General features: G+C 31.6%; 1 protein-coding gene and 1 pseudogene across 1 annotated transcript; both read left to right on the top strand.

Annotated features, from left to right (window-relative positions):
* Positions 1 to 485: 485 nt before the first annotated feature.
* Positions 486 to 2,951, top strand: LOC142550764 (lectin-like protein; annotated as a pseudogene).
* A 10,834-nt stretch (positions 2,952 to 13,785) lies between these two features.
* LOC142550763 (L-type lectin-domain containing receptor kinase S.6-like) lies at positions 13,786 to 16,220 on the top strand. Its single transcript, XM_075659826.1, has 2 exons — positions 13,786 to 15,136; positions 16,072 to 16,220. The coding sequence occupies exons 1-2, from the start codon at positions 14,437 to 14,439 to the stop codon at positions 16,218 to 16,220; spliced, it is 849 nt and encodes a 282-aa protein (XP_075515941.1). The 5' UTR covers positions 13,786 to 14,436.
* Positions 16,221 to 27,166: the final 10,946 nt, after the last annotated feature.

Genomic DNA, 27,166 nt, shown 5'->3' with positions numbered 1-27,166 from the left:
CTGAAAAACAAACTGTATTAGATATAAAATATCCAATTTAAAGTACACATTTATATAAATAGGCATTATTTTACATCGTCATGGAAATTTGGGGCTTTCTAGACCGATCTTTTTGCATCCAAAAAATGGTTTCGTACATTCAAATACTCGATTAATGTACTATAGTGCTCAATTTATACTAATTGATACCTAATGTAGATAAATTTGTACTTCGGTTTCACGAAACCATGAGTGGCATAGCTCGACGTCAATAACAGAAGCCAAACTATTTGAGAAGAAGAAACAAAGTAAAAATTAAACTAATAAAATGATGGAATCTTGAATCAACAACTTAAACTCTTAATACAAAATAAATTCTACTTAGCCACACAAAAAAATAGTAAAAAATATGAAATATTGGGAAGATATTGACATTGGCAATCAATGTGTTTTATTTGTTATTTTACAGAAATGAAAACACACAATATTAGTCCAAATTCGGAAAACAAAGGACATATCCAAAAGAATCCCATTTTATATTCCCTCGGTCAGCAACCACAGAAGAAAGCAAATCAAAGTGCAGCAGAAACATTATACTACTCGTATTAATTTTCACGACTTTCTCGCCATTCCCAGGCAGCACCACCGGCACCACGCCTTCTTCGCTTACCCATTTCCCCATGATTTAATCTATGCTCTTAAATCCGTCCAGAAGAATTCATCAATCATTTCAGCAATATATAGTTTACTTCTGGGTACATGGGTTCTTCAGAGGACACGAGGTAAAATCAAGGAAAAAAAGAGACTATACTGAAGAATCTGATTGGAAATGACCTCGTTTTCATCGTCTGGTACTTGTTGGCTTTCTTCTTATTGGATTTTTGCTGGAAAGCCTTTCCGACAGAGCAAAATAAATCGTTTGATGCAAACATTTTTGGTCCGGATACAAACTTCTCTCGACTAATTGCTGTGTATGGTGATGCTAAGGCTGTTAGTGGTGGTAGGTCGGTTCAAATTTCTGGTTCAGGTGCTTTTAGTGCCGGGAGAATGATTTGTCGAAAACCCATTAATCTTGTTGAGGGATACCCTAAAAAATGGTGTCATTCTCAATTTCTTTTGAGTTTTCCATGTCTGGAGGATATGGGGATGGATTGGCTTTTATTATGGTTCCAATTTGGTTTCCTTTGAATGTCTTTAATGGTGGCTCAATGGGAATGTTTGAGGAGGAAAAAATGAAGTTTCTTGCAGTTGAATTCGATACGTTTAAGGATGAGAAGTATGGTGATTTGAATAATGACCATGTTGGGATTGATGTTGACAGTTTTGCATCTGTGAAAGTGAGCAATGTTTCAGCCATCGAGTTGGAGTTAAATAGTGGATAAAAATTACAATCTTGGATTGATCACGAAGCAAGTTCTAAAATATTAGAGGTTCGATTGGGAAGAATATTGGGAGGCAAGAAGCCAGTTGACCCTTTGCTTTCCCATCATATTGACTTGTCAAGAATGTGGAAAAACGAGGACGTTCTTCTGGGATTAAGCTCGTCGAGCGGGAATTCGTCGCAAAAGTGTAATATATATTCGTGGAGCTTTGTTTCGAGAACTATGCCCCATTGGATGCATTCAGAGCCGATGAATCCGGAGACATTCACGGAGAAGGGAGAAGAAGATATGAAAGTTCACAAGACAAGAAGTGATTGTGCTATGAAAATACTAGCTGCATTAATCTTCGGCGGTGGATGTGGAGCACTTGGTGCCGTTGTTGTGTTATTTGTGTTTGCTATCTTCGGCAATAGGCGACCTGTGACACCGGAGGACTTGGCTGTTCAACCCAAGAAACTCGAGCACAAAAAGCTCGGCAGCGCTATCCATAAAGCCATCCAAGATGGTAAGAATTGAAGTAGATGCTTGTAAATTCTCTGCTTTACTTGCTATTTTTGAACGTCCTGTGGTGCTGTAGTTTAGTGATCAATCAATTCAATTGTGGTTTGCCTATGTGATCTGATCATTAAAATACAGCCTCAAGTTTGGCCGATGGAATTATAGGTAATTTAATTTCTCATATTTTGATGTGTTCGTATTTGTAAATCTACTATCTTTTGTTTAATTTTGTAAAATAATTAATTAGATCTTTCGATAAACTATATTATAATATAATCGAATTAGGATAAGGTCATTGAAGTTGGGGTGGATTGGATGCATAACATTTTTTTTTCAATCTTGAAAAATGAAGTTTATTTAATATTCTTTTTACTAGAAGTTTATACACATATTTGAAAATAGTTCTACAATAATCATCATATAATTTAAAATTTAAAATTTAAAATTTAAAAAATTTGTCAATCGAACGTACTAACATGGTTTTAATCAAAAGTTAGATTTTATTTTTTGAAGAATATTAATCAAGGGTGATCAAGGAGGGAAAAAAGAGTTTTATTTTATCAATCTTCTCTAGATATGAAAATCTCAAGTTGATAAGTATTGAGATTTATTATTTATTACCATATCGTTTTGAATACACCATAGAGAATTTGGAACCAATCAATTAAATATAAACATACAAACATTTTTACACTTTCAAAATCAATTTAAAATTCACAAAAGAAATCTATGTAGGAAAAAAAATCTTGATTGGCTGGCACTCTTCTCGATCGAAATTATCATAATCGGTTTATTTCAAAGTAGGAAACGAATGGATTATTAATGAAATTTTTATGAATCCTATTCCAGATAGTTATCAAACTACATTGATCAGGATACACTTCTATATATATGCTCCATATGCACACATAATATACGATATATTAATTACTGGTGAATACAGTACTTGCGCGTGCATGGCGTTCTTCCCTGGCTCTTCGTCGTCACCTACTCCTTCAGCAACACCTTACGGACCCTTTTTTGCTTCTTCCTCCACCGGTCAAGAGTACAAAACAATTAGAATATTCGGAGTATCCATCGATACTCGGATGACCGAGACGACGTCGACGACGACGACGACAGGAGAGACTGGATCTGTTTCTCTTGATTCTATAGCGGTGGACGAGACAATCCCAGCGGTGATATCACCACATACCCAAGGAAGTGTGGTTCAGCCGCACGTCAATCTTCCCGTTAATCATCATGAGGGTTATTGGAGAATCAAGAAAACCTTGAAGAAAAGTGACGTGGACGGTTCGTCGAGGCTTCTCCTCGGAAAACAGTTAGTCAAGGATCATATTTTGCCGAATATTGAGGACTTCGATGAGAAGAGGGGGGTGGAGATCACCGTGTATGATGTGGATACACGAACCGTGCACACTCTGTTGCTGAAAACCTGGATAACGGATAGTTACGTCCTCGTGAATGGCTGGATGAAGGATTTTGTTAGGAGGCGTGTGTTGCGCAAGAACGATGAGATTGGGCTCCGGTGGGAAGAAACAGATGGAAGATTTGAATTTTCTCTACTTCGTCAGCATCCTCTGCATCAAGATTTCATCTAGGATACATATATAGTTTGGTTAATACACAGTAGATTTGGTATCAGATTGAACATCTATTCCAGTTGCACATAATTAATTTGAAGATTCAGTACTTGTTACAAAATTTTTGTTTTTGTTGTTTAATTTCGTGAATGAGTCCATTATTATGACATGTTTAAAAGGGTTGATAATAATTTGATTCTAGTTTTTACCTTTTTTTTTTAAATCATCGTGAAAATACATTTTGGCAGATTGATTTACAACTACAGGTTATTTAGTTTTTGTTTTTATTTGTAAAAGAATTTATTTAGATGAGAGGGATTAGATATGCTAGAATATAAAAAACAAACAAGAAGGATATATCAATCGAAGTCCTATTATCTTTATGTTTGGGAAAACTTCTTCAATTAGTGATTGGATTGATTAATAAACCATAAAAAGAAAGCAATAGTTATTTTACATTGAATAAGTCTCTTCTTAGACGGTCTCACGGATATATAGTATTGTTCGTTTTCACACAAGATTATGGAAAAAACAAATTTTTGAATATGATATAAAAATTGTAGAAAGTAGAGTCTGTTTAGCTGAATAAAACAATGAACTAAAAATATTTTTTTTAAACAAAGAAGATTTTTTCTTAAAAATTATTACACAAAATGTTTTAATAAGTATTTGTTTCAAAAGCTAGACTTCCTGAATTTTAGGTTGCTGCTTCTACTATTATTAAAAAATTGAGACAAAATTAATTTTCAACATTTATCTAAAACAAAACCACTTTTGTCTTTTTGATAAAATTTTGTTATTTAAAATAATAACACTTTAAAAAATTGAACTTATTTAGATATTTTTTTAAGGTTGACTTTTTCTAAAATACCTAAATCCAAATTGAACTTCTTTTATAGTCCCTATGTTAGAAGTTTTTTGTTGTCAATCCCCATATGCAAATACTTGTTTGTTTAAACTCCCTAACTACACAAATTGACTAAAATGCCCTTTTTCCATTTTTCAAATTAAATTAAACAATTTATATTTCTTATCCTCTTTATTCTTCAAGCTCGTTGTACAAAGATCAAAAAAAATTCCAGGCGCTTCTCCGCCACAGTCATCTCCACTTGCCAATATTTTTTCCATCTTCACTCAAGTTTCATTTTCATTTTTCCCACTTATTGCACCTCTAGAACTTCAGATTTTTTGTTGGTTTAATTTCTCTTGTTAGGTTATTCTTTTCAGACATGTATGATAATGAAGGTAGTTAGCTTGTCTCAGCTATACATACTCGTGTGGAGCTTGAGCCAGCTTGAATTGAGTGGAACTTATGCTCACAAAAAATAAAATATTCAAATAAATAGCTGATTTCTAATTTTATGTGAATTATAACCATTGAAATAAACTATGAGATTTTGGGATTTATAAGCTTGTGAGAATTTGTTGATTCGATAATTATCTTAATTTGTTGTGGGTTTCATCCTTTAAATTCACAAGATTGCTATATGTATTAATAATTTTAGTTAATAGCTAAAGCATGGTTGAACAAATTGAATTTATACATCTGTCTTAGAGCTACGATTTATACATTTTTAATTATTCAATAAGTTGCGTAGATTGCGGTATTGGTTTTTAAAAAATTTGGAAATAGTACTAGATATGTTTCCTTAATGTATTTGCTCCATGTCGATCATTAAATTGAAACTTGAAAAAAAAGATCAAGTTTAGTTGGTTTTTTTTTCTGGAATCTGAACTATATTCGTCAATTCATAATTGATACATTGCTTGAGAAATGTCTCAAAACTATAAGATTGAAGCACTTGTGATTATTGGTCAATCAATGTTGTGACGTCATTGATCTTATTTATTGATATGGTCTCTTCATATTTTATAACCAAAAATAATGTTGAAACGAGATGACTTAGATGTGACTCCGATTTTATGCTGGATAACCAAAAAATCATCTTATTTTTGTTGGATCAAGATGACTTGGATGTGATTCCGATTTAATGCTCAAATATCCAAGTAATTTGTCCAAGTTCAAACAAATAATAATACAGTTGCGATATATTATGCTTGAATAACATATTTGTGTCAATAATAGTATATGTAGTTCATTTTATCTAATAAATATAATCATTGTAAGATGTTGTTTTCCTAAATCTCATTTTCAAGTTTTCATGGGATTTTAAATCCAAACGACTTGGGTACTCCTAATAATTTATGCTCAAATATCAAAGTTATGTACTTACTTGTGGACAAATTATACTGAATTTACGATATATTATGCCGAAATTAACATAATTTTGTGTCGATAAAATTCATGTAGCGGTTTTTGTTTGATAGATAAAAACAAAGGTCAATTCTCCTAAAAACTCCAACATCATTTTAAACTTTCCCCAGTATGAACTTCACAAATAGGCATTAATCTACAATGCACCATGCATTTTGTCGTAAAGATTTCATAATAAAAATGTCAAATAATGCTCGTGCCATGGTGAACAATCCTACGTATGCTCCACCCCTAGAACTAGATACATTTATGCCTGAAAATGAGTATTTTTATAATAAATTGAGCATATACTAGCATAAATGGAGCACTTCTAAAATAATACTCGATCTATTGTATTTAGTGCTCAATTAATTATAGAGTATATTCAAAATAATGGAAAATGTGCTACAAGTTCTAATAGTTATACCCAAACTTGAATTATTTGTACTTGGTTTTCTTCACATTTTAAACTCCAAAAAATGAACGTGTGCACATTCCAAAGTAGCCCAAGTTATTATAACTAATAGTTATATTCAATCTTGGACTCTTTGTAACTATTTTTTTTTCATGTTTTAAATTATTTATAATCAACGACGTTGTGTAAATATATATTAGTATTACATCAACAAATACCAACAAAAACATACCTAACCACCATTAGATTTTATTAACAAATTAACGCCGCCATTATAATCATAATATTACCAACCATATATTAACTAAAAAAATACAATCAACATTAATAAATAATCAAAAAAATTCAATCTGAAAAACAAACTGTATTAGGTATAAAATATCCAGTTTAAAGTAAACATTTATATAAATAGGCATTATTTTACATCATCATGGAAATTTGGGGCTTTCTAGACCGATCTTGTTGCATCCAAAAAACCAGACATGATTAGCTCCAATTAAGATATATTTATATACATTCTTGGAACTATTTCGATGAACCTTGGCGTAAAATACGATCTCATCAATTCGAATATCTAATTTACTTGTTCTATTAATCCTCGTATATTCTAATTATTACCAAATTTATATATTTTTATATTTTGATTCCATGAAACAATACCCATATTTTTTGTACTGAATATTGAAATCAAATGGGCTCATGCATTAAAATACCTAATTTATGTGTTCTATTGCTCAGTTCATTAATGGATACCTAAATTAGATATTTTGTAATTTGATTTTACAAAACAATACTCCGTTTTTTTAATTGAATTTGCAATAAAATGGTTTACGTACATTCAAAAACTCAATTATTGTACTATAGTGCTCAATTTATAGTAATTGATACCTAATGTAGATAAATTTGTACTTCGGTTCACGAAGCCATGAGTGGCATAGCTCGACGTCAATAACAGAAGCCAAACTATTTGAGAAGAAGAAACAAAGTAAAAATTAAACTAATAAAATGATGGAATCTTGAATCAACAACTTAAACTCTTAATACAAAATAAATTCTACTTAGCCACACAAAAAAATAGTAAAAAAATATGAAATATTGGGAAGATATTGACATTGGCAATCAATGTGTTTTATTTGTTATTTTACAGAAATGAAAACACACAATATTAGTCCAAATTCGGAAAACAAAGGACATATCCAAAAGAATCCCATTTTATATTCCCTCGGTCAGCAACCACAGAAGAAAGCAAATCAAAGTGCAGCAGAAACATTATACTACTCGTATTAATTTTCACGACTTTCTCGCCATTCCCAGGCAGCACCACCGGCACCACGCCTTCTTCGCTTACCCATTTCCCCATGATTTAATCTATGCTCTTAAATCCGTCTAGAAGAATTCATCAATCATTTCAGCAATATATAGTTTACTTCTGGGTACATGGGTTCTTCAGAGGACACGAGGTAAAATCAAGGAAAAAAAGAGACTATACTGAAGAATCTGATTGGAAATGACCTCATTTTCATCGTCTGGTACTTGTTGGCTTTCTTCTTATTGGATTTTTGCTGGAAAGCCTTTCCGACAGAGCAAAATAAATCGTTTGATGCAAACATTTTTGGTCCGGATACAAACTTCTCTCGACTAATTGCTGTGTATGGTGATGCTAAGGCTGTTAGTGGTGGTAGGTCGGTTCAAATTTCTGGTTCAGGTGCTTTTAGTGCAGGGAGAATGATTTGTCGAAAACCCATTAATCTTGTGAGGGATACCCTAAAAAATGGTGTCATTCTCAATTTCTTTTGAGTTTTCCATGTCTGGAGGATATGGGGATGGATTGGCTTTTATTATGGTTCCAATTTGGTTTCCTTTGAATGTCTTTAATGGTGGCTCAATGGGAATGTTTGAGGAGGAAAAAAATGAAGTTTCTTGCAGTTGAATTCGATACGTTTAAGGATGAGAAGTATGGTGATTTGAATAATGACCATGTTGGGATTGATGTTGACAGTTTTGCATCTGTGAAAGTGAGCAATGTTTCAGCCATCGAGTTGGAGTTAAATAGTGGATAAAAATTACAATCTTGGATTGATCACGAAGCAAGTTCTAAAATATTAGAGGTTCGATTGGGAAGAATATTGGGAGGCAAGAAGCCAGTTGACCCTTTGCTTTCCCATCATATTGACTTGTCAAGAATGTGGAAAAACGAGGACGTTCTTCTGGGATTAAGCTCGTCGAGCGGGAATTCGTCGCAAAAGTGTAATATATATTCGTGGAGCTTTGTTTCGAGAACTATGCCCCATTGGATGCATTCAGAGCCGATGAATCCGGAGACATTCACGGAGAAGGGAGAAGAAGATATGAAAGTTCACAAGACAAGAAGTGATTGTGCTATGAAAATACTAGCTGCATTAATCTTCGGCGGTGGATGTGGAGCACTTGGTGCCGTTGTTGTGTTATTTGTGTTTGCTATCTTCGGCAATAGGCGACCTGTGACACCGGAGGACTTGGCTGTTCAACCCAAGAAACTCGAGCACAAAAAGCTCGGCAGCGCTATCCATAAAGCCATCCAAGATGGTAAGAATTGAAGTAGATGCTTGTAAATTCTCTGCTTTACTTGCTATTTTTGAACGTCCTGTGGTGCTGTAGTTTAGTGATCAATCAATTCAATTGTGGTTTGCCTATGTGATCTGATCATTAAAATACAGCCTCAAGTTTGGCCGATGGAATTATAGGTAATTTAATTTCTCATATTTTGATGTGTTCGTATTTGTAAATCTACTATCTTTTGTTTAATTTTGTAAAATAATTAATTAGATCTTTCGATAAACTATATTATAATATAATCGAATTAGGATAAGGTCATTGAAGTTGGGGTGGATTGGATGCATAACATTTTTTTTCAATCTCGAAAAATGAAGTTTGTTTAATATTCTTTTTACTAGAAGTTTATAAATATATTTGAAAATAGTTCTACAATAATCATCATAAAATTTAAAATTTAAATTTTAAATTTTAAAATGTTTGTCAATCGAACGTACTAACATGGTTTTAATCAAAAGTTAGATTTTATTTTTTGAAGAATATTAATCAAGGGTGATCAAGGAGGGAAAAAAGGGTTTTATTTTATTAATCTTCTCTAGATATGAAAATCTCAAGTTGATAAGTATTGAGATTTATTATTTATTACCATATCGTTTTGAATACACCATAGAGAATTTGGAACCAATCAATTAAATATAAACATACAAACATTTTTACACTTTCAAAATCAATTTAAAATTCACAAAAGAAATCTATGTAGGAAAAAAAATCTTGATTGGTTGGCACTCTTCTCGATCGAAATTATCATAATCGGTTTATTTCAAAGTAGGAAACGAATGGATTATTAATGAAATTTTTATGAATCCTATTCCAGATAGTTATCAAACTACATTGATCAGGATACACTTCTATATATATGCTCCATATGCACACATAATATACGATATATTAATTACTGGTGAATACAGTACTTGCGCGTGCATGGCGTTCTTCCCTGGCTCTTCGTCGTCACCTACTCCTTCAGCAACACCTTACGGACCCTTTTTTGCTTCTTCCTCCACCGGTCAAGAGTACAAAACTATTAGAATATTCGGAGTATCCATCGATACTCGGATGACCGAGACGACGTCGACGACGACAGGAGAGACTGGATCTGTTTCTCTTGATTCTATAGCGGTGGACGAGACAATCCCAGCGGTGATATCACCACATACCCAAGGAAGTGTGGTTCAGCCGCACGTCAATCTTCCCGTTAATCATCATGAGGGTTATTGGAGAATCAAGAAAACCTTGAAGAAAAGTGACGTGGACGGTTCGTCGAGGCTTCTCCTCGGAAAACAGTTAGTCAAGGATCATATTTTGCCGAATATTGAGGACTTCGATGAGAAGAGGGGGGTGGAGATCACCGTGTATGATGTGGATACACGAACCGTGCACACTCTGTTGCTGAAAACCTGGATAACGGATAGTTACGTCCTCGTGAATGGCTGGATGAAGGATTTTGTTAGGAGGCGTGTGTTGCGCAAGAACGATGAGATTGGGCTCCGGTGGGAAGAAACAGATGGAAGATTTGAATTTTCTCTACTTCGTCAGCATCCTCTGCATCAAGATTTCATCTAGGATACATATATAGTTTGGTTAATACACAGTAGATTTGGTATCAGATTGAACATCTATTCCAGTTGCACATAATTAATTTGAAGATTCAGTACTTGTTACAAAATTTTTGTTTTTGTTGTTTAATTTCGTGAATGAGTCCATTATTATGACATGTTTAAAAGGGTTGATAATAATTTGATTCTAGTTTTTACCTTTTTTTTTAAATCATCGTGAAAATACATTTTGGCAGATTGATTTACAACTACAGGTTATTTAGTTTTTGTTCTTATTTGTAAAAGAATTTATTTAGATGAGAGGGATTAGATATGCTAGAATATAAAAAACAAGCAAGAAGGATATATCAATCGAAGTCCTATTATCTTTATGTTTGGGAAAACTTCTTCAATTAATGATTGGATTGATTAATAAACCATAAAAAGAAAGCAATAGTTATTTTACATTGAATAAGTCTCTTCTTAGACGGTCTCACGGATATATAGTATTGTTCGTTTTCACACAAGATTATGGAAAAAACAAATTTTTGAATATGATATAAAAATTGTAGAAAGTAGAGTCTGTTTAGCTGAATAAAACAATGAACTAAAAATATTTTTTTTAAACAAAGAAGATTTTTTCTTAAAAATTATTACACAAAATGTTTTAATAAGTATTTGTTTCAAAAGCTAGACTTCCTGAATTTTAGGTTGCTGCTTCTACTATTATTAAAAAATTGAGACAAAATTAATTTTCAACATTTATCTAAAACAAAACCACTTTTGTCTTTTTGATAAAATTTTGTTATTTAAAATAATAACACTTTAAAAAATTAAACTTATTTAGATATTTTTTTAAGGTTGACTTTTTCTAAAATACCTAAATCCAAATTGAACTTCTTTTATAGTCCCTGTGTTAGAAGTTTTTTGTTGTCAATCCCCATATGCAAATACTTGTTTGTTTAAACTCCCTAACTACACAAATTGACTAAAATGCCCTTTTTCCATTTTTCAAATTAAATTAAACAATTTATATTTCTTATCCTCTTTATTCTTCAAGCTCGTTGTACAAAGATCAAAAAAAATTCCAGGCGCTTCTCCGCCACAGTCATCTCCACTTGCCAATATTTTTTCCATCTTCACTCAAGTTTCATTTTCATTTTACCCACTTATTGCACCTCTAGAACTTCAGATTTTTTGTTGGTTTAATTTCTCTTGTTAGGTTATTCTTTTCAGACATGTATGATAATGAAGGTAGTTAGCTTGTCTCAGCTATACATATTCGTGTGGAGCTTGAGCCAGCTTGAATTGAGTGGAACTTATGCTCACAAAAAATAAAATATTCAAATAAATAGCTGATTTCTAATTTTATGTGAATTATAACCATTGAAATAAACTATGAGATTTTGGGATTTATAAGCTTGTGAGAATTTGTTGATTCGATAATTATCTTAATTTGTTGTGGGTTTCATCCTTTAAATTCACAAGATTGCTATATGTATTAATAATTTTAGTTAATAGCTAAAGCATGGTTGAACAAATTGAATTTATACATCTATCTTAGAGCTACGATTTATACATTTTTAATTATTCAATAAGTTGCGTAGATTGCGGTATTGGTTTTTAAAAAATTTGGAAATAGTACTAGATATGTTTCCTTAATGTATTTGCTCCATGTCGATCATTAAATTGAAACTTGAAAAAAAAGATCAAGTTTAGTTGGTTTTTTTTTCTGGAATCTGAACTATATTCGTCAATTCATAATTGATACATTGCTTGAGAAATGTCTCAAAACTATAAGATTGAAGCACTTGTGATTATTGGTCAATCAATGTTGTGACGTCATTGATCTTATTTATTGATATGGTCTCTTCATATTTTATAACCAAAAATAATGTTGAAACGAGATGACTTAGATGTGACTCCGATTTTATGCTGGATAACCAAAAAATCATCTTATTTTTGTTGGATCAAGATGACTTGGATGTGATTCCGATTTAATGCTCAAATATCCAAGTAATTTGTCCAAGTTCAAACAAATAATAATGCAGTTGCGATATATTATGCTTGAATAACATATTTGTGTCAATAATAGTATATGTAGTTCATTTTATCTAATAAATATAATCATTTTAAGATGTTGTTTTCCTAAATCTCATTTTTCAAGTTTTCATGGGATTTTAAATCCAAACGACTTGGGTACTCCTAATAATTTATGCTCAAATATCAAAGTTATGTACTTAATTGTGGACAAATTATACTGAATTTACGATATATTATGCCGAAATTAACATAATTTTATGTCGATAATAATTCATGTAGCGGTTTTTTTTTTATAGATAAAAACAAGCTAAGGGTCAATTCTCCTAAAAACCCCAACATCATTTTAAACTTTCCCCAGTATGAACTTCACAAATAGGCATTAATCTACAATGCACCATGCATTTTGTCGTAAAGATTTCATAATAAAAATGTCAAATAATGCTCGTGCCATGGTGAACAATCCTACATATGCTCCACCCCTAGAACTAGATACATTTATGCCTGAAAATGAGTATTTTTATAATAAATTGAGCATATACTAGCATAAATGGAGCACTTCTAAAATAATACTCGATCTATTGTATTTAGTGCTCAATTAATTATAGAGTATATTCAAAATAATGGAAAATGTGCTACAAGTTCTAATAGTTATACCCAAACTTGAATTATTTGTACTTGGTTTTCTTCACATTTTAAACTCCAAAAAATGAATGTGTGCACATTCCAAAGTAGCCCAAGTTATTATAACTAATAGTTATATTCAATCTTGGACTCTTTGTAACTATTTTTTTTTCATGTTTTAAATTATTTATAATCAACGACGTTGTGTAAATATATATTAGTATTACATCAACAAATACCAACAAAAACATACCTAACCACCATTAGATTTTATATAACAAATTAACGCCGCCATTATAATCATAATATTACCAACCATGTATTAACTAAAAAAATATAATCAACATTAATAAATAATCAAAAAAATTCAATCTGAAAAACAAACTGTATTAGATATAAAAAATCCAATTTAAAGTACACATTTATATAAATAGGCATTATTTTACATCGTCATGGAAATTTGGGGCTTTCTAGACCGATCTTTTTGCATCCAAAAAATGGTTTCGTACATTCAAATACTCGATTAATGTACTATAGTGCTCAATTTATACTAATTGATACCTAATGTAGATAAATTTGTACTTCGGTTTCACGAAACCATGAGTGGCATAGCTCGACGTCAATAACAGAAGCCAAACTATTTGAGAAGAAGAAACAAAGTAAAAATTAAACTAATAAAATGATGGAATCTTGAATCAACAACTTAAACTCTTAATACAAAATAAATTCTACTTAGCCACACAAAAAAATAGTAAAAAATATGAAATATTGGGAAGATATTGACATTGGCAATCAATGTGTTATTTGTTATTTTACAGAAATGAAAACACACAATATTAGTCCAAATTCGGAAAACAAAGGACATATCCAAAAGAATCCCATTTTATATTCCCTCGGTCAGCAACCACAGAAGAAAGCAAATCAAAGTGCAGCAGAAACATTATACTACTCGTATTAATTTTCACGACTTTCTCGCCATTCCCAGGCAGCACCACCGGCACCACGCCTTCTTCGCTTACCCATTTCCCCATGATTTAATCTATGCTCTTAAATCCGTCCAGAAGAATTCATCAATCATTTCAGCAATATATAGTTTACTTCTGGGTACATGGGTTCTTCAGAGGACACGAGGTAAAATCAAGGAAAAAAAGAGACTATACTGAAGAATCTGATTGGAAATGACCTCGTTTTCATCGTCTGGTACTTGTTGGCTTTCTTCTTATTGGATTTTTGCTGGAAAGCCTTTCCGACAGAGCAAAATAAATCGTTTGATGCAAACATTTTTGGTCCGGATACAAACTTCTCTCGACTAATTGCTGTGTATGGTGATGCTAAGGCTGTTAGTGGTGGTAGGTCGGTTCAAATTTCTGGTTCAGGTGCTTTTAGTGCCGGGAGAATGATTTGTCGAAAACCCATTAATCTTGTTGAGGGATACCCTAAAAAATGGTGTCATTCTCAATTTCTTTTGAGTTTTCCATGTCTGGAGGATATGGGGATGGATTGGCTTTTATTATGGTTCCAATTTGGTTTCCTTTGAATGTCTTTAATGGTGGCTCAGTGGGAATGTTTGAGGAGGAAAAAAATGAAGTTTCTTGCAGTTGAATTCGATACGTTTAAGGATGAGAAGTATGGTGATTTGAATAATGACCATGTTGGGATTGATGTTGACAGTTTTGCATCTGTGAAAGTGAGCAATGTTTCAGCCATCGAGTTGGAGTTAAATAGTGGAGAAAAATTACAATCTTGGATTGATCACGAAGCAAGTTCTAAAATATTAGAGGTTCGATTGGGAAGAATATTGGGAGGCAAGAAGCCAGTTGACCCTTTGCTTTCCCATCATATTGACTTGTCAAGAATGTGGAAAAACGAGGACGTTCTTCTGGGATTAAGCTCGTCGAGCGGGAATTCGTCGCAAAAGTGTAATATATATTCGTGGAGCTTTGTTTCGAGAACTATGCCCCATTGGATGCATTCAGAGCCGATGAATCCGGAGACATTCACGGAGAAGGGAGAAGGAGATATGAAAGTTCACAAGACAAGAAGTGATTGTGCTATGAAAATACTAGCTGCATTAATCTTCGGCGGTGGATGTGGAGCACTTGGTGCCGTTGTTGTGTTATTTGTGTTTGCTATCTTCGGCAATAGGCGACCTGTGACACCGGAGGACTTGGCTGTTCAACCCAAGAAACTCGAGCACAAAAAGCTCGGCAGCGCTATCCATAAAGCCATCCAAGATGGTAAGAATTGAAGTAGATGCTTGTAAATTCTCTGCTTTACTTGCTATTTTTGAACGTCCTGTGGTGCTGTAGTTTAGTGATCAATCAATTCAATTGTGGTTTGCCTATGTGATCTGATCATTAAAATACAGCCTCAAGTTTGGCCGATGGAATTATAGGTAATTTAATTTCTCATATTTTGATGTGCTCGTATTTGTAAATCTACTATCTTTTGTTTAATTTTGTAAAATAATTAATTAGATCTTTCGATAAACTATATTATAATATAATCGAATTAGGATAAGGTCATTGAAGTTGGGGTGGATTGGATGCATAACATTTTTTTTCAATCTCGAAAAATGAAGTTTGTTTAATATTCTTTTTACTAGAAGTTTATAAATATATTTGAAAATAGTTCTACAATAATCATCATAAAATTTAAAATTTAAATTTTAAATTTTAAAATGTTTGTCAATCGAACGTACTAACATGGTTTTAATCAAAAGTTAGATTTTATTTTTTGAAGAATATTAATCAAGGGTGATCAAGGAGGGAAAAAAGGGTTTTATTTTATTAATCTTCTCTAGATATGAAAATCTCAAGTTGATAAGTATTGAGATTTATTATTTATTACCATATCGTTTTGAATACACCATAGAGAATTTGGAACCAATCAATTAAATATAAACATACAAACATTTTTACACTTTCAAAATCAATTTAAAATTCACAAAAGAAATCTATGTAGGAAAAAAAATCTTGATTGGTTGGCACTCTTCTCGATCGAAATTATCATAATCGGTTTATTTCAAAGTAGGAAACGAATGGATTATTAATGAAATTTTTATGAATCCTATTCCAGATAGTTATCAAACTACATTGATCAGGATACACTTCTATATATATGCTCCATATGCACACATAATATACGATATATTAATTACTGGTGAATACAGTACTTGCGCGTGCATGGCGTTCTTCCCTGGCTCTTCGTCGTCACCTACTCCTTCAGCAACACCTTACGGACCCTTTTTTGCTTCTTCCTCCACCGGTCAAGAGTACAAAACTATTAGAATATTCGGAGTATCCATCGATACTCGGATGACCGAGACGACGTCGACGACGACAGGAGAGACTGGATCTGTTTCTCTTGATTCTATAGCGGTGGACGAGACAATCCCAGCGGTGATATCACCACATACCCAAGGAAGTGTGGTTCAGCCGCACGTCAATCTTCCCGTTAATCATCATGAGGGTTATTGGAGAATCAAGAAAACCTTGAAGAAAAGTGACGTGGACGGTTCGTCGAGGCTTCTCCTCGGAAAACAGTTAGTCAAGGATCATATTTTGCCGAATATTGAGGACTTCGATGAGAAGAGGGGGGTGGAGATCACCGTGTATGATGTGGATACACGAACCGTGCACACTCTGTTGCTGAAAACCTGGATAACGGATAGTTACGTCCTCGTGAATGGCTGGATGAAGGATTTTGTTAGGAGGCGTGTGTTGCGCAAGAACGATGAGATTGGGCTCCGGTGGGAAGAAACAGATGGAAGATTTGAATTTTCTCTACTTCGTCAGCATCCTCTGCATCAAGATTTCATCTAGGATACATATATAGTTTGGTTAATACACAGTAGATTTGGTATCAGATTGAACATCTATTCCAGTTGCACATAATTAATTTGAAGATTCAGTACTTGTTACAAAATTTTTGTTTTTGTTGTTTAATTTCGTGAATGAGTCCATTATTATGACATGTTTAAAAGGGTTGATAATAATTTGATTCTAGTTTTTACCTTTTTTTTTAAATCATCGTGAAAATACATTTTGGCAGATTGATTTACAACTACAGGTTATTTAGTTTTTGTTCTTATTTGTAAAAGAATTTATTTAGATGAGAGGGATTAGATATGCTAGAATATAAAAAACAAGCAAGAAGGATATATCAATCGAAGTCCTATTATCTTTATGTTTGGGAAAACTTCTTCAATTAATGATTGGATTGATTAATAAACCATAAAAAGAAAGCAATAGTTATTTTACATTGAATAAGTCTCTTCTTAGACGGTCTCACGGATATATAGTATTGTTCGTTTTCACACAAGATTATGGAAAAAACAAATTTTTGAATATGATATAAAAATTGTAGAAAGTAGAGTCTGTTTAGCTGAATAAAACAATGAACTAAAAATATTTTTTTTAAACAAAGAAGATTTTTTCTTAAAAATTATTACACAAAATGTTTTAATAAGTATTTGTTTCAAAAGCTAGACTTCCTGAATTTTAGGTTGCTGCTTCTACTATTATTAAAAAATTGAGACAAAATTAATTTTCAACATTTATCTAAAACAAAACCACTTTTGTCTTTTTGATAAAATTTTGTTATTTAAAATAATAACACTTTAAAAACTTGAACTTATTTAGATATTTTTTTAAGGTTGACTTTTTCTAAAATACCTAAATCCAAATTGAACTTCTTTTATAGTCCCTATGTTAGAAGTTTTTTGTTGTCAATCCCCATATGCAAATACTTGTTTGTTTAAACTCCCTAACTACACAAATTGACTAAAATGCCCTTTTTCCATTTTTCAAATTAAATTAAACAATTTATATTTCTTATCCTCTTTATTCTTCAAGCTCGTTGTACAAAGATCAAAAAAAATTCCAGGTGCTTCTCCGCCACAGTCATCTCCACTTGCCAATATTTTTTCCATCTTCACTCAAGTTTCATTTTCATTTTTCCCACTTATTGCACCTCTAGAACTTCAGATTTTTTGTTGGTTTAATTTCTCTTGTTAGGTTATTCTTTTCAGACATGTATGATAATGAAGGTAGTTAGCTTGTCTCAGCTATACATATTCGTGTGGAGCTTGAGCCAGCTTGAATTGAGTGGAACTTATGCTCACAAAAAATAAAATATTCAAATAAATAGCTGATTTCTAATTTTATGTGAATTATAACCATTGAAATAAACTATGAGATTTTGGGATTTATAAGCTTGTGAGAATTTGTTGATTCGATAATTATCTTAATTTGTTGTGGGTTTCATCCTTTAAATTCACAAGATTGCTATATGTATTAATTATTTTAGTTAATAACTAAAGCATGGTTGAACAAATTGAATTTATACATCTGTATTAGAGCTACGAGTTATATATTTTTAATTATTCAATAAGTTGCGTAGATTGCGGTATTGGTTTTTAAAAATTTGGAAATAGTACTAGATATGTTTCATTAATGTATTTGCTCCATGTCGATCATTAAATTGAAACTTGAAAAAAAAAAAGATCAAGTTTAGTTGGTTTTTTCTTCTGGAATCTGAACTATATTCGTCAATTCATTATTGATAAATTGCTTGAGAAATGTCTCAAAACTATAAGATTGAAGCACTTGTGATTATTGGTCAATCAATGTTGTGACGTCATTGATCTTATTTATTGATATGGTCTCTTCATATTTTATAACCAAAAATAATGTTGAAACGAGATGACTTAGATGTGACTCCGATTTTATGCTGGATAACCAAAAAATCATCTTATTTCTTGATAATGTTGGATCAAGATGACTTGGATGTGATTCCGATTTAATGCTCAAATATCCAAGTAATTTGTCCAAGTTCAAACAAATAATAATACAGTTGCGATATATTATGCTTGAATAACATATTTGTGTCAATAATAGTATATGTAGTTCATTTTATCTAATAAATATAATCATTGTAAGATGTTGTTTTCCTAAATCTCATTTTCAAGTTTTCATGGGATTTTAAATCCAAACGACTTGGTTACTCCTAATAATTTATGCTCAAATATCAAAGTTATGTACTTACTTGTGGACAAATTATACTGAATTTACGATATATTATGCCGAAATTAACATAATTTTGTGTCGATAAAATTCATGTAGCGGTTTTTGTCTGATAGATAAAAACAAAGGTCAATTCTCCTAAAAACTCCAACATCATTTTAAACTTTCCCCAGTATGAACTTCACAAATAGGCATTAATCTACAATGCACCATGCATTTTGTCGTAAAGATTTCATAATAAAAATGTCAAATAATGCTCGTGCCATGGTGAACAATCCTACATATGCTCCACCCCTAGAACTAGATACATTTATGCCTGAAAATGAGTATTTTTATAATAAATTGAGCATATACTAGCATAAATGGAGCACTTCTAAAATAATACTCGATCTATTGTATTTAGTGCTCAATTAATTATAGAGTATATTCAAAATAATGGAAAATGTGCTACAAGTTCTAATAGTTATACCCAAACTTGAATTATTTGTACTTGGTTTTCTTCACATTTTAAACTCCAAAAAATGAATGTGTGCACATTCCAAAGTAGCCCAAGTTATTATAACTAATAGTTATATTCAATCTTGGACTCTTTGTAACTATTTTTTTTTCATGTTTTAAATTATTTATAATCAACGACGTTGTGTAAATATATATTAGTATTACATCAACAAATACCAACAAAAACATACCTAACCACCATTAGATTTTATATAACAAATTAACGCCGCCATTATAATCATAATATTACCAACCATATATTAACTAAAAAAATACAATCAACATTAATAAATAATCAAAAAAATTCAATCTGAAAAACAAACTGTATTAGGTATAAAATATCCAGTTTAAAGTAAACATTTATATAAATAGGCATTATTTTACATCATCATGGAAATTTGGGGCTTTCTAGACCGATCTTGTTGCATCCAAAAAACCAGACATGATTAGCTCCAATTAAGATATATTTATATACATTCTTGGAACTATTTCGATGAACCTTGGCGTAAAATACGATCTCATCAATTCGAATATCTAATTTACTTGTTCTATTAATCCTCGTATATTCTACTTATTACCAAATTTATATATTTTTATATTTTGATTCCATGAAACAATACCCATATTTTTTGTACTGAATATTGAAATCAAATGGGCTCATGCATTAAAATACCTAATTTATGTGTTCTATTGCTCAGTTCATTAATGGATACCTAAATTAGATATTTTGTAATTTGATTTTACAAAACAATACTCCGTTTTTTTAATTGAATTTGCAATAAAATGGTTTACGTACATTCAAAAACTCAATTATTGTACTATAGTGCTCAATTTATAGTAATTGATACCTAATGTAGATAAATTTGTACTTCGGTTCACGAAGCCATGAGTGGCATAGCTCGACGTCAATAACAGAAGCCAAACTATTTGAGAAGAAGAAACAAAGTAAAAATTAAACTAATAAAATGATGGAATCTTGAATCAACAACTTAAACTCTTAATACAAAATAAATTCTACTTAGCCACACAAAAAAATAGTAAAAAAATATGAAATATTGGGAAGATATTGACATTGGCAATCAATGTGTTTTATTTGTTATTTTACAGAAATGAAAACACACAATATTAGTCCAAATTCGGAAAACAAAGGACATATCCAAAAGAATCCCATTTTATATTCCCTCGGTCAGCAACCACAGAAGAAAGCAAATCAAAGTGCAGCAGAAACATTATACTACTCGTATTAATTTTCACGACTTTCTCGCCATTCCCAGGCAGCACCACCGGCACCACGCCTTCTTCGCTTACCCATTTCCCCATGATTTAATCTATGCTCTTAAATCCGTCTAGAAGAATTCATCAATCATTTCAGCAATATATAGTTTACTTCTGGGTACATGGGTTCTTCAGAGGACACGAGGTAAAATCAAGGAAAAAAAGAGACTATACTGAAGAATCTGATTGGAAATGACCTCATTTTCATCGTCTGGTACTTGTTGGCTTTCTTCTTATTGGATTTTTGCTGGAAAGCCTTTCCGACAGAGCAAAATAAATCGTTTGATGCAAACATTTTTGGTCCGGATACAAACTTCTCTCGACTAATTGCTGTGTATGGTGATGCTAAGGCTGTTAGTGGTGGTAGGTCGGTTCAAATTTCTGGTTCAGGTGCTTTTAGTGCAGGGAGAATGATTTGTCGAAAACCCATTAATCTTGTGAGGGATACCCTAAAAAATGGTGTCATTCTCAATTTCTTTTGAGTTTTCCATGTCTGGAGGATATGGGGATGGATTGGCTTTTATTATGGTTCCAATTTGGTTTCCTTTGAATGTCTTTAATGGTGGCTCAATGGGAATGTTTGAGGAGGAAAAAAATGAAGTTTCTTGCAGTTGAATTCGATACGTTTAAGGATGAGAAGTATGGTGATTTGAATAATGACCATGTTGGGATTGATGTTGACAGTTTTGCATCTGTGAAAGTGAGCAATGTTTCAGCCATCGAGTTGGAGTTAAATAGTGGATAAAAATTACAATCTTGGATTGATCACGAAGCAAGTTCTAAAATATTAGAGGTTCGATTGGGAAGAATATTGGGAGGCAAGAAGCCAGTTGACCCTTTGCTTTCCCATCATATTGACTTGTCAAGAATGTGGAAAAACGAGGACGTTCTTCTGGGATTAAGCTCGTCGAGCGGGAATTCGTCGCAAAAGTGTAATATATATTCGTGGAGCTTTGTTTCGAGAACTATGCCCCATTGGATGCATTCAGAGCCGATGAATCCGGAGACATTCACGGAGAAGGGAGAAGAAGATATGAAAGTTCACAAGACAAGAAGTGATTGTGCTATGAAAATACTAGCTGCATTAATCTTCGGCGGTGGATGTGGAGCACTTGGTGCCGTTGTTGTGTTATTTGTGTTTGCTATCTTCGGCAATAGGCGACCTGTGACACCGGAGGACTTGGCTGTTCAACCCAAGAAACTCGAGCACAAAAAGCTCGGCAGCGCTATCCATAAAGCCATCCAAGATGGTAAGAATTGAAGTAGATGCTTGTAAATTCTCTGCTTTACTTGCTATTTTTGAACGTCCTGTGGTGCTGTAGTTTAGTGATCAATCAATTCAATTGTGGTTTGCCTATGTGATCTGATCATTAAAATACAGCCTCAAGTTTGGCCGATGGAATTATAGGTAATTTAATTTCTCATATTTTGATGTGTTCGTATTTGTAAATCTACTATCTTTTGTTTAATTTTGTAAAATAATTAATTAGATCTTTCGATAAACTATATTATAATATAATCGAATTAGGATAAGGTCATTGAAGTTGGGGTGGATTGGATGCATAACATTTTTTTTCAATCTTGAAAAATGAAGTTTGTTTAATATTCTTTTTACTAGAAGTTTATAAATATATTTGAAAATAGTTCTACAATAATCATCATAAAATTTAAAATTTAAATTTTAAATTTTAAAATGTTTGTCAATCGAACGTACTAACATGGTTTTAATCAAAAGTTAGATTTTATTTTTTGAAGAATATTAATCAAGGGTGATCAAGGAGGAAAAAAAAGGTTTTATTTTATCTAGATATGAAAATCTCAAGTTGATAAGTATTGAGATTTATTATTTATTACCATATCGTTTTGAATACACCACAGAGAATTTGGAACCAATCAATTAAATGTAAACATACTAACATTTTTACACTTTCAAAATCAATTTAAAATTCACAAAAGAAATCTATGTAGGAAAAAAATCTTGATTGGCTGACACTCTTCTCGATCGAAATTATCATAATCGGTTTATTTCCAACTAGGAAACTAATGGATTATTAATGAAATTTCTATGAATCCTATTCAGATAGTTATCAAACTACATTGATCAGGATACACTTCTATATATATGCTCCATATGCACACATAATATACGATATATTAATTACTGGTGAATACAGTACTTGCGCGTGCATGGCGTTCTTCCCTGGCTCTTCGTCGTCACCTACTCCTTCAGCAACACCTTACGGACCCTTTTTTGCTTCTTCCTCCACCGGTCAAGAGTACAAAACTATTAGAATATTCGGAGTATCCATCGATACTCGGATGACTGAGACGACGTCGACGACGACAGGAGAGACTGGATCTGTTACTCTTGATTCTATGGCGGTGGACGAGACAATCCCAGCGGTGATATCACCACATACCCAAGGAAGTGTGGTTCAGCCGCACGTCAATCTTCCCGTTAATCATCATGAGGGTTATTGGAGAATCAAGAAAACCTTGAAGAAAAGTGACGTGGACGGTTCGTCGAGGCTTCTCCTCGGAAAACAGTTAGTCAAGGATCATATTTTGCCGAATATTGAGGACTTCGATGAGAAGAGGGGGGTGGAGATCACCGTGTATGATGTGGATACACGAACCGTGCACACTCTGTTGCTGAAAACCTGGATAACGGATAGTTACGTCCTCGTGAATGGCTGGATGAAGGATTTTGTTAGGAGGCGTGTGTTGCGCAAGAACGATGAGATTGGGCTCCGGTGGGAAGAAACAGATGGAAGATTTGAATTTTCTCTACTTCGTCAGCATCCTCTGCATCAAGATTTCATCTAGGATACATATATAGTTTGGTTAATACACAGTAGATTTGGTATCAGATTGAACATCTATTCCAGTTGCACATAATTAATTTGAAGATTCAGTACTTGTTACAAAATTTTTGTTTTTGTTGCTTAATTTCGTGAGTGAGTCCATTATTATGACATGTTTAAAAGGGTTGTTAATAATTTGATTCTAGTTTTTACCTTTTTTTTTTAAATCATCGTGAAAATACATTTTGGCAGATTGATTTACAACTACAGGTTATTTAGTTTTTGTTCTTATTTGTAAAAGAATTTATTTAGATGAGAGGGATTAGATATGCTAGAATATAAAAAACAAGCAAGAAGGATATATCAATCGAAGTCCTATTATCTTTATGTTTGGGAAAACTTCTTCAATTAATGATTGGATTGATTAATAAACCATAAAAAGAAAGCAATAGTTATTTTACATTGAATAAGTCTCTTCTTAGACGGTCTCACGGATATATAGTATTGTTCGTTTTCACACAAGATTATGGAAAAAACAAATTTTTGAATATGATATAAAAATTGTAGAAAGTAGAGTCTGTTTAGCTGAATAAAACAATGAACTAAAAATATTTTTTTTAAATAAAGAAGATTTTTTCTTAAAAATTACTACACAAAATGTTTTAATAAGTATTTGTTTCAAAAGCTAGACTTCCTGAATTTTAGGTTGCTGCTTCTACTATTATTAAAAAATTGAGACAAAATTAATTTTCAACATTTATCTAAAACAAAACCACTTTTGTCTTTTTGATAAAATTTTGTTATATTAAATAATAACACTTTAAAAAATTGAACTTATTTAGATATTTTTTTAAGGTTGACTTGTTCTAAAATACCTAAATCCAAATTGAACTTCTTTTATAGTCACTATGTTAGAAGTTTTTTGTTGTCAATCCCCATATGCAAATATTTATTTGTTTAAACTCCCTAACTACACAAATTGACTAAAATGCCCTTTTTCCATTTTTCAAATTAAATTAAACAATTTATATTTCTTATCCTCTTTATTCTTCAAGCTCGTTGTACAAAGGTCAAAAAAAATTCCAGGCGCTTCTCCGCCACAGTCATCTCCACTTGCCAATATTTTTTCCATCTTCACTCAAGTTTCATTTTCATTTTTCCCACTTATTGCACCTCTAGAACTTCAGATTTTTTGTTTGTTTAATTTCTCTTGTTAGGTTATTCTTTTCAGACATGTATGATAATGAAGGTAGTTAGCTTGTCTCAGCTATACATATTCGTGTGGAGCTTGAGCCAGCTTGAATTGAGTGGAACTTATGCTCACAAAAAATAAAAAATTCAAATAAATAGCTGATTTCTAACTTTATGTGAATTATAACCATTGAAATAAACTATGAGATTTTGGGATTTATAAGCTTGTGAGAATTTGTTTATTCGATAATTATCTTAATTTGTTGTGGGTTTCATCCTTTAAATTCACAAGATTGCTATATGTATTAATAATTTTAGTTAATAGCTAAAGCATGGTTGAACAAATTGAATTTATACATCTGTATTAGAGCTACGATTTATACATTTTTAATTATTCAATAAGTTGCGTAGATTGCGGTATTGGTTTTTAAAAAATTTGGAAATAGTACTAGATATGTTTCCTTAATGTATTTGCTCCATGTCGATCATTAAATTGAAACTTGAAAAAAAAAGATCAAGTTTAGTTGGTTTTTTTTTCTGGAATCTGAACTCTATTCGTCAATTCGTAATTGATACATTGCTTGAGAAATGTCTCAAAACTATAAGATTGAAGCAATTGTGATTATTGGTCAATCAATGTTGTGACGTCATTGATGTTATTTATTGATATGGTCTCATCACATTTTATAACCAAAAATAATGTTGAAACGAGATGACTTAGATGTGACTCCGATTTTATGCTGGATAACCAAAAAATAATCTTATTTCTTGATAATGTTGGATCAAGATGACTTGGATGTGATTCCGATTTAATGCTCAAATATCCAAGTAATTTGTCCAAGTTCAAACAAATAATAATGCGGTTGCGATATATTATGCTTGAATAACATATTTGTGTCAATAATAATATATGCAGTTCATTTTATCTAATAAATATAATCATTTTAAGATGTTGTTTTCCTAAATCTCATTTTTAAGTTTTCACTGGATTTTAAATCCAGACGACTTGGGTACTCCTAATAATTTATGCTCAAATATCAAAGTTATGTACTTAATTGTGGACAAATTATACTGAATTTATGATATATTATGCCGGAATTAACATAATTTTGTGTCGATAATAATTCATGTAGCGGTTTTTGTTTGATAGATAAAAACAAAGGTCAATTCTCCTAAAAACCCCAAGGCATTATTCTACAATGCACCATGCATTTTGTCGTAAAGATTTCATAATAAAAATGTCAAATAATGCTCATGCCATTGTGAACAATCCTACATATGCTCCACCCCTAGAACTAGATACATTTATGCCTGAAAATGAGTATTTTTATAATAAATTGAGCATATACTAGCATAAATGGAGCACTTCTAAAATAATACTCGATCTATTGTATTTAGTGCTCAATTAATTATAGAGTATATTCAAAATAATGGAAAATGTGCTACAAGTTCTAATAGTTATACCCAAACTTGAATTATTTGTACTTGGTTTTCTTCACATTTTAAACTCCAAAAAATGAATGTGTGCACATCCAAAGTAGCCCAAGTTATTATAACTAATAGTTATATTCAATCTTGGACTCTTTGTAACTATTTTTTTTTTCATGTTTTAAATTATTTATAATCAACGACATTGTGTAAATATATATTAGTATTACATCAACAAATACCAACAAAAACATACCTAACCACCATTAGATTTTATATAACAAATTAACGCCGCCATTATAATCATAATATTACCAACCATATATCTATACATATTATAAAAGTGTGAATCAAGGTCAAAATTTTTCTATTGTGTATTGTCAACTTTGTCCTTAGTTTGTACATACAGGAAAAATTTAGTGAAGATGTTTTTGTCAAATCAGTTATTATGATAAGGACAAAATTGTCAAACTACATTTATGTTAGATAATGATCAAGTTGCCAAAAAAACTGAAACTTTAAAATTCTTTGATTTTTATTTTCTTGCAGATGAATTGAACAAACTTTTTTCACAAAAAATATTAATTTGAAAAGATTGAAATACCAAAATATATTGGTTTTATTTGCTTATAGATGAAGTGAAAAAGATTTTTTTCACAAAAAACTTAATTTATAGATTTTTTCACAAAAAAATTAATTTATAGAAGATTAAAATAACAAAATTCTTTTGTTTTATTTTCTTGTAAATAAAGTGAAAATATTTTTTCCACAAAAACTTAATTTGTATAATGATATGATGTTAAATATCTTTTATTTTACGTTCATTAAGATTAATTATTTTAAAATGAAGAATTAAATTAATGAAGCCAAATAATTAAACTAATTTTGTTTTAACAAGGTTGGTGTCATGAAGAAGGTTCAATATTTAATTACATTTACAAAATGATACAAGAATTATCATATATAAATATAGATAATCCTAATAAATATTTTATTGATATTTATTTTATCTATATTTCTTTATAAAAAAGAAAGTCAACTAATA

This window comes from Primulina tabacum, chromosome 7 (genome assembly GCF_025594145.1).
Source record: "Primulina tabacum isolate GXHZ01 chromosome 7, ASM2559414v2, whole genome shotgun sequence".
NCBI lineage: Eukaryota > Viridiplantae > Streptophyta > Magnoliopsida > Lamiales > Gesneriaceae > Primulina > Primulina tabacum.
The sequence above is the reverse complement of the archived record's forward strand: the minus strand, read 5'-3'. Positions and strand labels throughout refer to the sequence as shown.

Bases quoted from the DNA above. Each gene is read 5' to 3' on its own strand.
- LOC142550763 (XM_075659826.1), top strand. From the start codon at position 14,437: ATGTCTTTAATGGTGGCTCAGTGGGAATGTTTGAGGAGGAAAAAAATG. The intron at 15,137-16,071 runs GTAAGAATTGAA...TGGTGAATACAG, and splicing joins CCATAAAGCCATCCAAGATG to TACTTGCGCGTGCATGGCGT.